Here is a 15,059-nt window from a genome sequence, read left to right on the forward strand (position 1 = left end):
ATACCTCTCTTCCCCATTTATCTGGGGACTGACTTTGGATGTGAAGTGTCCAAAAGGGGACTTTTTTAAAGAAAAAAATGTGTTTATTTATTTTGAGAGAGACAGAGAGAGAGAGCACGAGTGGGGGAAAAGCAGAGAGAGGATCCCAGGCAGGCTCTGAGCTGTCAACACAGAGCCCAAAGCGGCTGGATCTCAGGAACTGGAAGATCATGATTGTAGCTGAAATTAAGTGTCAGTTGGACTGAGCCAGCCATGCTCCCCAGGGACTTATTTTAAATACCCCAGTGCTCCAGCACTAATGGCCAGAAGATGTCACTACAATCCATCAGAACCCGGCCAACGGGGCTGTGCCCAAGGAGCTGCCGAAGCCATTCATCAGAGGCTTTCATCTGACGGATGAAAATCTAAGCGACAAGGATACTGCAGAAACCGAGGCTTTGTGGGGCCTTGGCAAAAAGCCCAAAAGCTGACCAAGTTTTCCTTATGCTGCATCTTAGGTCATTACCTGATAAACATAAGGTTGCTGAAGCCTGTATCCCTGCATTTGGAAAGTCTCTGACGGCCTTGCTATTGCTAATGCTAGTCTGTAAGCGACACGATTAAATTGCTGACTTGGAAACAAAGGCAAGTGGCTGGGGCCAGCGAGAAGCAGAGGTGGCAGGGCTGGCTGTCCTTGAGGCTGTGGGAAACTCCAGAGACTCCACACGCCGGTGCCACCACTCCCGCGCGCTCCACTTCTGCCCACTTTGCCTTCCCTCCTGCCAGCTACACAGCGCCCCAGCACATGGATTTTAGCAGAGGTCACCTTCCCACATGCCACGGGACTCAATGCCCCAGTTTCCAAGAAGGGCCAGGAACACATGGCATGAAACCAGGTAAGAGGGAACTAGGAAGCATCATCTCTTTGTATCACAGGGGCAGACGGACATGTGCTGAAAAGCGCTGCAAGGCCATCGTGCCTCAGGACTGCTGGCCGGCACACGGGGTCAGCCTCCCCTTCAAAGCCCACCGCAGGGCTTGCGTGTGGAGCAGAGGGGGTGCACTTTCAAAGCCAGTGTGTGTAAACCTAAGTCAGAGGGTCTGAAGCTCAGGACGACAGCACTGCCCCGAATGTATTTTTATCCTCTCCTGATGGAACGAGCCCTCTACTGGGGAAGTCCTGATAGAAATAAATGACAAGGTCACCTTTCCCCAGTATGTGACTTTCACTCAGATTCCAGTACATCTGTCACCAGTGGGTGTTGGCCAAGCAGGAAAACTGTGTCATACACATTCTAATGTGGTACAACGCTTAAAACCACACCGTGGCCTTTATATTGTTAGTTTTCCTGGTGATTACAAATTCTAGCAGTCGTTTGTAAGTCAGGGACACAGTGCTCTGGACTTGAATTAATTTTACTTTAAAGTAGTATTCTTGCCATGCATTTACTGAGCATTTTAGTTCAAACTGAATGGATTTAAGTCTCACCTACAAGGCTAGCAGGATTAGGTTTCTGCCCTCACACCGTTCATGAAACCTTTAAAACTGGAACTCATTAATTCAGCCACATCCTGGGTAAAAAACAAGGGCAAATGCTGATGGCTTTCAAAGTACCTCCATATACATTGCTTTCTTCAATCCCCAGAATATCCAATGAAGCATCAGCATACCCATTTTGCAGAAGAGGAAACCAAGGCGCAGCAAAGCAAAGTGTCTTGCTCAAGATGATACATGATCCATGAGGCAGAGTCGGGCTCTGATTCTCTTGAGCCTCAGCAGTACTTTGTCTACTAGGCCACAGCTGCCTCTAAAAGAGACAGGCCCGACTCCATGCCTGTGTTTCCATTTTCAAAGAGTAGCAGACAATAGAATAAAGCTTTGGGAGTTAAAACAACAATTTTCCTAACTTCCTCTAAAAAAAAAAAAAAAAAAGGCACTGCCATAGGCATTCCATTCTCTCTTCTTTTCCTTTGAATTTGATTGGCCAGACCCGTTTGCGCAGGTCAGAGATAATGCTATTATTCTAAGGAGATAACGCATTCAATCCTGCTGTGAGCAAAATAACAAGAACTAGTTACCCCTAGTTTAGAACAGTCACACCTAGAGCAGAGAAAAACATCTTCCCTGTCCCTGCACGGGCCACAGAACCCTCGGAAACCTTGCTGGTACCTCGGCAGGAGTGATCCATCTTGTTGAATTGGAAGTAGCCTGACTTGCACTGGCATAGGGCGACACCATCCAGGTCAGTGCAGATGGAGGTCTCCTTGTCACATTCCGGAGTCTTCCGCTTGCACAAGCTGCCCGCTAAGATGAAAAAACAAAACAGTGAACCAAACAAGACCTCCTCCACTGCAAACCTCAAGATACATCAACTTTCCATTTAAAGAGGCTCTGAGAACAGTTTCTGAAAAGTGCCTGGTACAAGTCTCCTTTCAGGGGCCCGCTTTTAGCTGCCTTGGCCACTCCTTCCCTGTGTCAGCCCCAAGCCTCTGTACTCCAGGTCACACCGCATGCCATGGGACAGAGGACCCAGACAGAAGAAACAGGGTGCTGTCTCCGACCCCGGCAGCCACCGTAAATACGGCCCTCGGTGCCATGGTGTCTTCTGTGCCTGCGTCCTAACAGACTGCGGGGGAGAGCCAGCACTGAGCCAGGAAACATGATCGTGTCCTTCTTAGGAAGCCGTGAGGCTCAGACCTGTCTCAGCGGAGGCACAGCTCTGTGTCTGCTCTGTGTCTACATGACCTAACGGGAGGCTGTGCACTCCTCTGGCAGGACAGCTTGCTGCCCACAGACCTATTCCAAGGGTCGGTGTGGAAGACAATCTGCTGCCCCGGCACTGTGGTGTCATTATGTTTCCTGTGTCCCCACTACACTGGCCATTTCTTGGGGGTTACTCATCTCCGGGGCTTCAGCACCTTGCACAGGGATGGTCACACACAGTGCTCAATACATGCATGCTGAAGGTGCTTCAGGTCACCAGTCACCAGGCCATCACCATGGGAGACAGAGCTGGGTAGAGGAATGTGTCTTTCTGGCTTGCTACCTCCTTCCCTTTAGGGCCTTATTCTCTACATGTGTATCTACTTGGCTTGTCCAGCTCTGGGCATGTGGGCCATGCTCATTTCATGGATGACAAAGAAGTATCTCCTTGTTATCAAAAAGCACTCATTGTTGGGCATGTGGCCCTCTCTGAGGCTGCACACAGTAGACTCTCTCTGTATACACGAGACACATAATGAGGGCACGTTCACTAAGACATGCCTGATGAAAAGGGACATGTAAATGGGGGCACACAGTAGAACAAAAACGCACAACTAACTGGTTAGTGGACAGTAACTTCTTCACAGCCAGGTATAGAGCAAGGCAGGACTGACATCTGCTCTTGCTGCAGGGAGGTAAGAGCAAGTTCACGACCGGGAGAGCTGCCGAAGGGTGATGTGTACACTGTGCAGTGAGGCCTGGTCTCCCCTTTCCCATCTTAAGGAAGACACCAACCTATTCAGAAACCAGGTACTGGTTCTTACCATGGCAAAACTGCCCCGACCGTGGTGATGTGAGCTGACACCCACACAGGGTCCCCACAGCCGCCTCCTTTTCTGAGTCCCGAGAGCTTGGGACCTAGGGGACAGCCTGGTCACAGGGAGGCGAGCTTAGGACACAGCCTTTAGTTTTCAACACTGCATTTCCTGTCTTTATCATTGGAAGCTGGTGTGCTAAATCAAAACTCAGCTTGTGTGTGCGATAGAATTTCCTTTGTTTATTGTGAAAGTTGGTATTTAAAAGAGAAAAATAAAAAATGGAAAATCTCACCAGACAAACTATAAAGCTGGCATCAGAGAGGTATCAAACGCCCACAATTCGTCGTCTAAACTTTTGGAAAGCTTTGCCAGTCCTCAAGCTTTAATATAAAGGAATACTTCCAGGGTAAAAGGCTGGCGCTAGCCTTGTCCAGTAGCCAGACTGAGTTGCCTGGCCTGATTAGATATTTTCTGGAAGTCAATGTCACATTTTCCTTCCATCCTGCCCATTAATCCAGCCTGCTGACAACTACTACTCACCCTGCTGAAGCAACCCTTCCCTACAACGAAGCAAAGAAGCCAGGCCTTGCCTCTGCAACAGTGGAGTTGCTATCCTAAAAATCCTTAAAGAACATTCTGCCATAAATCCATCAAATGCAACCACATATAATCCCATTTTCATTTTAAGCCTGGCGATGTGATTTTTCTACATCCACAATTCCCATGGTCTTTCCTGGGCATAACATCCGCCTGACAGACAATGAGAACTTATGTAAATCTACGGCTGAGACACTCCTTGGGGGATTTCCAAAGACTCTAAACCTCTGGAGGCATTAGAGCTGCAGCTCTTTGGAAGTTGAGGAAGTGGACATTTTGCAAACTGCAGGGTGAAAACCTGCCTTTGCAAGGGCAGCTTCCAGAGTAGCCCAGCATACCCATGTGTTGGAAACACCCAAATATCAGAACCTGACAGCTCCTGCCTGTCAAGGCTACCTCTCCAGCACTCAGAAAGGGAGCAAAGAGACAGAGTTGGGTATGTTGGCAAAGCCAGGAGAAGAACTGGGAGGAAAACCAGAGAAGTGAGCCTGTTTTCAGCCAAGAGGCATGGCTGCCTTTGTTTTCGAGGGCTCTGGAAGGAGAGGTACAGAATGGGGACCAGAAGCACATGTAGGGGCAAGAGGCCATGTGAGAAATCCTCTCAGTTTTGCTGTGACCCTAACGCTGCTCTAAGAAAATAAATAAATAAAATCTAAAAAAACAAAACAAAGAATGGGACCTCAGCAAGGAAGCTAGGAAGCTAGGGGCTTTCCCATAGGCCACATCCAAATAAGAGAAAAAAATGGGGTGAGAGTGGGCAGGCCTGCCATGAGCAGGATCTTACAAATCCAAGTATGTGGCCACTTGATTTATAAGACATGAAACACATTTACTGGAGACATAAAACTAACCTGGTACTATGCTGACTATATAGGATGAACTTTTTTTTTTAATGTTTTTATTTATTTTGGGGGGAGAGAGGGAGAGAGAGAGCACACACACACAAGCGGGGGAGGGGCAGAGAGAGAGAGGGAGACACAGAATCCAAAGCAGGCTCCAGGCTCCAGGCTCTGAGCTGTCAGCACAGAGCCTGATGCAGGGCTCGAACTCATGAACCATGAGATCATGATCTAAGCTGAAGTCGGACACTTAACTGACTGAGCTACCCGGGGGGCCCCTAGGACGCACTCTTTAAGTGTTTAGTGAATGAAAAGGTCCTCTTCCTGCTAACTAGAGATGAAAAATTGGGACCCTTGAATCACTGGCAAGAGAAACAAAGAAGAGCTCTTGCCTCAAAGTTTAGAGCACAATATAATGGGGTGTAAACTTTTTAGTTAATTCCCCAATGATGCTAAATGACAGCAACTTCAATTCCAGAAAGTTCAGCTCCTTTCTTCCCCCATATGAATAGCCTTGAAAGGAGCTAAAGCTACAGCATTCACAAGGTTATGCTCCCAGCTCCCCAGCTCTGCCATGCACAGGCCTGTGAGAAGAGCCCTGTGGATCAGTGCTCAGAAAGCCCTGAGCCCCTGGGAATGCCCTGGATCTTCCAGCAGATACAGCCCCAAACCTGCTCCCTACAACTTACATCCAGCATCTGGACACCAGATGGAGAGGCTCAAAGAGTCTGCATCCTTTGCTAGTCCTAACTGTCTAGCACAGGGAGCTAACCAGAGCTCACTCTGATCACTTACGAGACAACAGCAGGAATAAGCCTCCTTTGTGAGGAAGCAATTTTAATTCTAGCAAAGTTTTCCCAACCCAGAGGCAAAACTTCTTCTCCAAGATCCAAGTCTGCCTTCTGAACTCATTGTCTATAATCCCTCTCTGTATCTACTTCACAGTAGATGTACTGCAGAAGTTTTGACAAAGCAGATAAAGCGAGAACAAGAAAAGGGAAACCAGCGAGTAGTCTGGCCTACATCGTTCCGGTCTTGTTTCTGTGCATTGGTGATTTGCAAACACACGAACAAGATGGGTAATACTGCCCATGCTTTTTTTTTTTTACTTAGTGGACTATCACGATGAAGGTTTGGGGTATTGATAAGCATGTATATTCTGTGCAGGAATTTCTGTTTCCCTCAGAGAGAGCTGGAACTTTTTAAGGTAAAGAGGAATGATTTCATCGCATCAGCTCCTGTATCCCATCATCTCTTATACACCAGTGAAGAAGAGGAGACAAAAAAGAGGCAACATGCCAAGGACCCGGTGACTTCAAAGCTATGCGTGTGTGCACGCACACATGTACAAAGATACAGACACACAAAGGCCTTTCGCTTAACACCCATTTCTTTTTTTAAGTTTTTATTTATTTTTGAGAGAGAGAGAGAAAGTGCGAGCAGGAAAGGGGCAGAGGAAGACAGAGTGAGAACCCCAAGCAGGCTCCACACTGTCAGCGGGGAGCCTGATGCAGGGCTCAAACCCATGAACTGTGAGATCATGACCTGCACCAAAGTCAGACCCTTAGCAAACTGAGCTACCCAGGAGCCCCAGCACCCATTTCAAAGAGAGACTGGCTCTGTGACGAACTTCTTGAATCTGAGCCCCGAGTGCCTTACATATCTATCCTAGGTCTGTGCCTAACTGTATAGGTGGAGTTCTCCCAGAGGGCCATTCTCTTACCTCTGAAGATCCGCCTCTGAGATCCCAAGAGCTGGCAGACCTCAGCAGAGGACCTACAGGAGTTGACACATTTCTGCATCCCGTCAGCCAGGTCAAACAGTGTCACATTGGAGGCCAAGGAGAACGTGGTTTGCAGGGACATGACCACTGCACTGGACTCCCTGTAGACAAAGTGTGTAGGGTTTTGACTGTCCTAAAATGACATGTGGGCCCAGGGCTTTTGGAAAATGAATCCATCTCCGTTCTCCAGGAAGGGAATGGGAGAGCATGGAGGCCCAGTGACTTTGGCCCCCCCTGGTCACTCTGTGGCTTGGTCAAAACAGAGCCCGGTTTAGTTGCTGTCACCTATGTTAGAATAGCCTCCCCTTTATGAAAACTGGTTCACAAGTGAGAGTAATTCTGTTACTTACCTAGAAGCATGAACTGTGGATCGGGTATAACCAGGAAACATTGAAAAACACACATTTAACTGAAAGGAAGAACAGGTTGGTCATTAACTGTGAGATAGATAAAAGCCCTAGACCTAGAACCAATTTCCTATTTTCAGGATAAAATAGGCATTTTCTAGCTATCAAGTTATCAGCGGGCAGCTTTACAGAGGAGTGGTGTCCTTTTTTTTATTCCCTTCTTAAATGCCTCTCTGCTCTTGTTCTGTTGTTCCCTGAGTACAAAGGGAAAGAGGCAGATAGTAAATCAGTGGGGAAAATCTTGGCAGGAAATGATGTTCAGAACAGCACCCTTGGATGCAAAACATCTTCAAAGGAACAGATCTCTTCTAAGACCCAGGGTTTCAAAAAACTCAGACGCAACTGTTTATTTGGACTTTGCAGAGTGAACGAGGCTCACTGAAAAGACTTCAGCTACCCCCGGTCTGGCAGGCCTGACACAAACCCCTCATAATCTGCAGTGAGTTGACCTAACTCAAAGATAGGTCCTCTTCAAAAAGGCTCTCCATGGGAAATTACATTACATGGGTCAAGAGCCCCTTTGTCGAGAGCAAATTAAGAGTGACTCTCCCTGTGTTTGCCTTGTGCCCTCAGAGAGAGCAGAAAATCCCTCTAGGGCATCAAGTTCCATGCCTGTTTTTCTGCTCCCCCAACAGTGGAGGCTGGAGATTCCTTCTATGCTGCGGAAGGTTGTAATACCTTGACCTATGCAGACACGCCTGTCTTCAAAGCCTGTGTGTCAGACACATTTATTGTTCATAGGATGGAATAAAACATAGGATGTTATCAAACCTTTGGCTTTGTATGGCATTGCTTTCTATTCTAATAGGCAATGATTTATTAGTAGTATAATTACTTAAACGTTTTCCCCCAGGTAAAAACAGAAAAGGCATATTTCAGAACAGAATGGTATCTTGGGAAAGGCCACTTGAAGTGGCTTCTCTAGTCTAGTCTAGTCTATGGGAGTGGGGATGTCACATCACTAGTAAATTATACACTCATACCTGGTGAAAATGAACAAGTTAAGTAAGTCACTGAGCACCGTATACTGGGAGGGACAGCACCTCTGCACAGGATTCTAAGCCCCTGTACTGCCTTCGAAGGAAATATTGACCTATAGCACACCCAAGAGGCAGCTGTGGTGAAGTGACAAGAACACCAGGTATAGGGCTGGTAGACATAAAATCCTGCTGTATAGTAAAGAATTTAATCTTGCTCAAACAGAGGTCTGGCCCTTGGCTCCCAGAAGCTAATCAATAAGCTTTTGGAATATCCTTTGTCTACCTGGAGGCCCTGGGCCACTCCAAATATCTAACAACGTGACTTATGCAGGGGTTTGGGGTTATATGGTATCAGCCTAACCTCGAGAGGGGCTGGAGACTGAGGTCAGCCATGTGAGCGGTTGAATATGTCCATATATTTGCTCTAGACACCAATATTCAAGTGAGCTTAGCAATACTCCATGAATACTGTATACATCATTGCCAAGAGGAGCTAACACAGTGCATGGCTCTATGGGGATAGGACAACTGGATGCATCAAATTTGGAATCCTCCTTGACTCTGCCCTATGTGTCTCTCCCATAGCTAACTGTAACAGGGACCTTTTCACTGTAATAAACCATAACCATGAGTTTAAGAGCTTTCACTGAGATCTGAAGTCCTTACAGTGACTATCAAATCTGAGGGTGGTCTTGGGGATCCCCAAACTTGCAAATGGTGTCAGAAGTGAGGATGGTCTAGTGGGCTGTTCCTTAACTTTGCATCTGCTCTGTGTGAACTCAGGCAATGTCATTAACCTTCAGGGTCTCCCCAAATTCTAGCTGTAAATGTGTTGGCAATACCTCTTACAGGAGTGAGGCATCTGGCAAAGTGCCTGTCATAGACTAGATGCTCAATAGATACAGAGACAGAATTGGAATCTAAATGTCATGCAAATAAAATCTACAGTCCTATAAAATCCTATAGGTTTTGGCTAATATACTCTTACCTATAAAAAACAAGTAAAACTGAAATCAGAAATCAATTAATCTCTAAAACTTGTATTAATGGCAATTTTCAATGTTCTGAACACCAAATCTTAGACTCAGGTACCAGTTGAGAGGTAAAATTTACTATTTGAGCTTCTTTTTTTTGAAAGAAAGAGCAAGAGCGCAAGCGGGGAAAGGGCACAGAGATTGGAGGATAGAGGATCCGAAGCAGGCTCTATGCTGACAGCACAGAGCCTGATGTGGGGCTTGAACTCATGAACCGTGGGATCATGCCCTGAGCCAAAGCTGGATGCTTAACTGGCTGAGCCACCCAGGTGCCCCTGAGCTTCATTTTTATCTCGTTTTCCTTCTTTTTAATTTTTCCTTACTTTTTCCACCTGACAAAAAGTAGGCAAAGAGGGAAAGAAGAGGAATCAAAGGCCTCTCGATAATCTTTAAAAAAAAATTTTAATGTTTATTTATTTTTCAGAGAGAGACAGAGTGCGAGCAGTGGAGGGTCAGAGAGAGAGGGAGACACAGAATCCAAAGCAGACTCCAGGTTCCAAGCTATCAGCACAGAGCCCAACGCAGGGCTCGAACTCACGAACCATGAGATCATGACCTGAGCCGCAAGTCTGATGCTTAACCAACTGAACACTGAGGCTCCCCAAAGGCCCCTAGATAATCTGTGCAGTGAGTTCTCAACCCTGGAAAATCAGGATTAACTGTTATGTCTTTGGCATTCTCCTGAGGAAAAAGAGCATTATTCTCCCCAAGTTTGGAAACACAGAGCGAAAGTCACACAGCATGTCAACTGCAGATGGGAGAGTAGGATTTTCTGGATCTTTCCTCTTTGCCAATAGTTCTTATTGGTGCATACCATCTAACCGTCTGTGACTATGAATCTGCACAGGGAAAAGAAACGCCAAGGCACTGATAAAGGCTGCATGTGAGAGCACACCGAAGAAGTGCTTCTCCTGGGCTTCACTGGATCTCAGCACCTCCTTTCAATTTCCAAGAGGCTTTTAATTTTACCATGAAGTTTACCTCCCAAATGTAATGGAAATGAACAATAGCCCAGGAAATATAGCTGGTCCTCACGAGGTTCCCAATTCTGAATGAAATTTGTTCTAGAAAACAAAGGACTCAAAGAAAGATGCTTTTCAGGAAACTTACTGTTCTGGTGATCTCATTTTCAACTTCACGTAGGTCTGAGTGTTTCTCCATGGTGGTATTGAGAAACGTTTTCTTTAATTTAAACTCTGTCACGAAGGTCCTAACTGAAAATGAGAACATAACCCGTTGAGACCACGCAACTGGCCGACTGATACATAGCCGTGTGTTTGTAAATCTCTAGCATATCACTCTTAACTCCACCTCGCAGGACAACCGTGGTGCCTGTCCTTCTCCTTGAGGATAGAGAACACCTCTCCCTCTTCTAGTTCCTCTCTAGGAAGGTGGGCTTCCACTGAGCACAAGGCTCAGACTCAGTAAACCTTTGGGTCAAAAACTCCTTTTGCACGTGTGTGTGGGCTGCTGTGAGGAGCCATCCTGCCACCTTGCCAGTCGCCTCCTACATAGTAGATGCTCAGTGAAGCTGGGACAAGGAGGAAAGACCAGCTGGCTTAAATGACATAATCCCAGGAGGAGGGGGAGGGGATGTGGGGTCAAGCACAAAACATGCTCGTCAGGCCTGAGAAAGCTTTCGATAGAGAAACGCTGTTGTTCTCTAGCCTACATTGCAAAGCCCTCAGCTTCAAGGGTAGGCTTTGGTTTCCTCTTCTCATCAGAGTTACCCCACCAGCCGCCATCCCTCTCGCATAGAGGAAATGCCCATTTTGTCGCTGATGAAAGAGACTTCCAGAAATCGGACAACGGATTCAGGATGACAGAGAGGCTGTGGAGGACGGTGCCAAACATCTGTAGTGGGCCCAAGCTGCGGGGACTGCCAGGCCCCATGGTCACAAGCCAGGCAATGCAAACGACCCATATTCAAGATATTGTTTGAGTTCAGACCTGAAAGAAAGCAGCCCCGTTTTCAAGGCCCATTTCACTCATAAAATAAAAGCGTACTCATCACTTTGTGCTGACTGGGCCTGAGGAGAATGGGACTTACAAATGGGCAGGCGACCAAAAATTAGCATAGCATGCTTTCTATCTGCCTCTTATCTTCCTTTATATTAAATTCTTATCTTTCCCTCTGGACAGGGAGGGAAAAAAAAGACTCGAAACCCAGGAACCCACGAAGCTGCTCTTTCACAGAAAGCTTGCCTGCTGAATTAAGAAAAAGGCCCACAAATGAGCCAGGGAACACATTTAACATCTTATACTTACTGTCTAAAGCCCTTAATCCTTATTTAACATCTTTTTGCTTGTTCTACAGTTCACTGAAGCCAGCTGCTTAGGACTCTTTCTGAGCAGCAGGGAGCTCTTTGAAAACATTCTTGGCCAAATGAAAGCATTTCAGCATGCTCTAATTTGCATGTTCCTCTGATGTTTATGAACAATGAAGCTAAATGACTTGAAAAGGGAAAGATGATTGTTAACACAAAAGAACGGCTCTCCTCCTGATCTGAGGTGCCTGTGGGACACTGCACACAGGCTTCCACAACTCCCACCCCACTCCTTCATCTTCCTTCCTCACCCATCCAGGCTGATACCCAGACTCTCTGGATGGAAATATACATATTGTAACTGTTACGTACACAGATCTCTTCCGAATCATGACAGTAAATGTGGCCTCTGCTTTAAGAGCAGCTCTGAAGACGGCATCACGCAGCGTCCTGCAGCCCCTGCACTCTGCCCAGCACACTGACGTCTTTATGCCTGCCTTTCATCATCTGGCTTTAAGGCAATTTTTTACTTCACATGCAACTAACTGCTGACTTATACAGGTTATATAAATGATTTTTTCATTATTTATTTATTTTTATTTACTAAGTTTTTAATTTCAATTCCAGCATAGTTAACATAGTGATACATTCATTCCACATGTCCACTGTACACATCCATGCATCACCATGTGCTCATCCTGACAAGTGTCCTCCTTAACCCCCATCGCCTATTTTACCCATCCCCTGCCCGCCTCCCTCTGGTAACCGTCAGTTTGTTCTCTGTAGTTAAGGGTCTGTGTTTTGGTTTTCCTCTCTCTTTTTATAGAAATGAATTTTTAAAAGATCCATAAGTATTACTTTGTATTCAGAGTACTTAGTGTTTTCATTGCTGTCAATTCTGGTCCAAGAGGTTGGGGGCTAATGTTAAATGATACCTCCCATCTGGAGAACTCCCCCATTTTCAAAGCTTGCTCAGATACTTCATTTTATTTGCTCTTCACAATAACCTTGAGTGGGAAGCAGAGCAGGTGGTAATCTGATTTTACAGATGAGTAAATGGAGGCTCAGGGGTCATGGGCCGTAGGTGGTAGCTCCAGAGCTGGAAGCCAGGCAGCTGAGCTCCTGGCAAGAGCATTTTCCACACTGCTTCACAATAAAATCATTCCATCTTCTCCCTCCTTAAACCAAAGACTCCTGGCCTATTTCTTCCAGGGGGTAGCTAAATGGAATCGGTTACCCCCAAAACAAATAAACTATTAGAGTAAGAGGAACTCTTGATTTTGAGTGATGTCTATATGCCTAGATTTTTTTTTCCTTTAAATAATGCTTTGACTTGATCCTTGTATTTTGAACAATTTCCAAAATCCTACCATTATTTTAGTAGGGTATCAACTGTTTGAAATACATTTCTAGGCCCAGGATGGAGCTGCTCCTGCCCAAGGTGCCACGTCAGCCAACCGAACTTTCGAGTTCTGTAAATGCCCCCGGTGACTAAAAATGCAGCATATTCAGTCGGTCAATTCCCCAACGCCAAGTCAACTATTGGCTCTATACTTACTCCCTTGTCCTTGACCTTTCTAAATAAGGGCAGATATGCAAGCCTAGCCGATCATGCCCTGTTTCAGAAGTGATGCCGCTTCTAACACTCTATAAAACTCCTGCTTGCCCAAAACCCCTCAGGGAGAGAGCTCCACTGTTTGTGAGGCTCTGTACTCCCCCAGTCCACGACTGTTCCCCTTTAAATAAAGGACATCAAACTCATTACCTAGCCCTTCTAGTTTTGTCATTTGACACAATCTTTTTAAAAAATCTGATGATTCCCCTCAGCCTGTTAATTCACGCAAATATCACTTTTCAGAGGTCACAGACATTCATTCTCTCAAAAAAATATTTACTGAGCACTTTTTGTGTGTTAAGTATCACACCGGTCAATCAAAGGTGAGTCACTTTACCTACCAGTTTCCTTATCCAGACTAGATAACTCTATGCCCTTCACTTCTAATTTCTTCAACAAGTTCCATGTTGAACTGAACACTCTAACGCAAGGTTATACCCTTTGTGGAAGAAAGCTTTTATGATGAACACATTATTATGTGATGGGAGCTGTGGGCTGAAATGTGGCCTCTCATCAAACAAGCGTAGATACTTGGCCACTTAGCACCTGGTCAGGACCTTAGTTTTCAAGTGGGTTGTTTGCTTTTTAACATGTAAGCTGGAGATTATATTTAAAATCAACCAGCTTCAGAACTATCAAATTAGGGAATGAAGTAGGACAATCTGTATGGTACAATTATGGCAGCTTTGGAAAAATGTATCTGCCTATGAACAGGACCATGAAGATCATTTTTAAAAATGAAAAGGAGGGGCGCCTGGGTGGCTCAGTTGGTTAAGCGGCCGACTTCGGCTCAGGTCATGATCTCACGGTCCGTGAGTTCGAGCCCCGCATCGGGCTCTGTGCTGACAGCTCAGAGCCTGGAGCCTGTTTCAGATTCTGTGTCTCCCTCTCTCTGACCCTCCCCCGTTCATGCTCTGTCTCTGTCTCAAAAATAAAAATAAACGTTAAAAAAAATAATAATAAAAAAAAATGAAAAGGATGTGTGAATGTGGTAGGATAATCAGGGTTTTATTCTCTCTTTTTTCTCCTTAAAAATATATTTTTTATTATGTAGTTAGAATATCCTTTTGATATATATTTTTCCTAACTGTAGGGTGAACGGTTAAGCAAATAGTGTTATGCACAAATAATGGCCTATCCATGTACTCATTAGGAAGTTTGTAAAATATTTTTAATAACATGGAAAAATGTTTAAGATATAAAGTTTGTACAAATACTACATGGTTGCAATTGTATAAAAATATAATGCAGAGTAAAAAAAGATTGCAAATAAGGTGCTGTATCTCTGAGTGGTTGAAAAATAGGTAGCATCTTTACTTCTTTCTATATTCTTTAAGTTTATACCTTGGAAAGATCCTGACTGTTTAGGGAGGAAAACAATAAATGTTATTTTTAAAAATATTTTGTGGTACAGAAAAAAATTCCAAGATAGATTAATTCTCTTACCCAGGTTGCATATTCCTTTTTCCAACTGGTACCCAACCGGGCATTTGCAGGTATAGGATCCCTGAGTATTGTTGCACATGGCCAGGGGTGGGCAGGGGTTCAAGAGGCATTCATTCACATCTACAGAGGAGAGAAAACGGGGCCACAATGAACCTGCGGCAGACAGCAGAATCATTACCCAGTGCAGTGAGCACTTCCGAAGGGCCAAATGGCACTGGGTGCAGTGGGGCCCCAGAGATGAGTGGGATGTTGCCCTTGTCCTCAAGGGGCTGTCTATCTACAGGGGATGGAGGCCGTCGTGTATATGACCAACTAGAAACAAATCAGGCTTTGAAAGTACAGAGAGAGTAGGAGATCCTGATGGAAGGGAGATTAAGGACTATTTCAGATAACATCTGAACTGGGACTGGAAGGACTTTAACAAGCAGATGGGGGTGGGGTTGCAGCCTGAGGCACCAGCAGCGAAGGCCACAGGCAGGAAAGCGTAGGGGTCTTTAGGGAGCTATAGATGGTCCAGTGCAGTAGGGGCGTAGGCAGCCCACTGAATGGAGCCAGATCATGGAGACGCGTCAACATTATCGTCTGATGTT

General features: G+C 45.6%; 1 protein-coding gene across 1 annotated transcript in view; it reads right to left on the bottom strand.

Moving 5' to 3' along the window:
• The window catches only part of HEG1 (heart development protein with EGF like domains 1), an 89,972-nt gene that overhangs the window by 27,135 nt on the left and 47,778 nt on the right, over window positions 1–15,059 (bottom strand). The window contains exons 9-13 of the mRNA XM_042998336.1: window positions 14,470–14,589; window positions 10,252–10,355; window positions 7,071–7,129; window positions 6,661–6,821; window positions 2,150–2,284 (exon numbers count right to left, since the gene is read on the bottom strand). Of these exons, the coding sequence (XP_042854270.1) occupies window positions 2,150–2,284; window positions 6,661–6,821; window positions 7,071–7,129; window positions 10,252–10,355; window positions 14,470–14,589 (579 nt within the window). The remainder of the gene's footprint in view (window positions 1–2,149; window positions 2,285–6,660; window positions 6,822–7,070; window positions 7,130–10,251; window positions 10,356–14,469; window positions 14,590–15,059) is intronic.

Source organism: Panthera tigris, chromosome C2, assembly GCF_018350195.1.
Source record: "Panthera tigris isolate Pti1 chromosome C2, P.tigris_Pti1_mat1.1, whole genome shotgun sequence".
Lineage (NCBI taxonomy): Eukaryota > Metazoa > Chordata > Mammalia > Carnivora > Felidae > Panthera > Panthera tigris.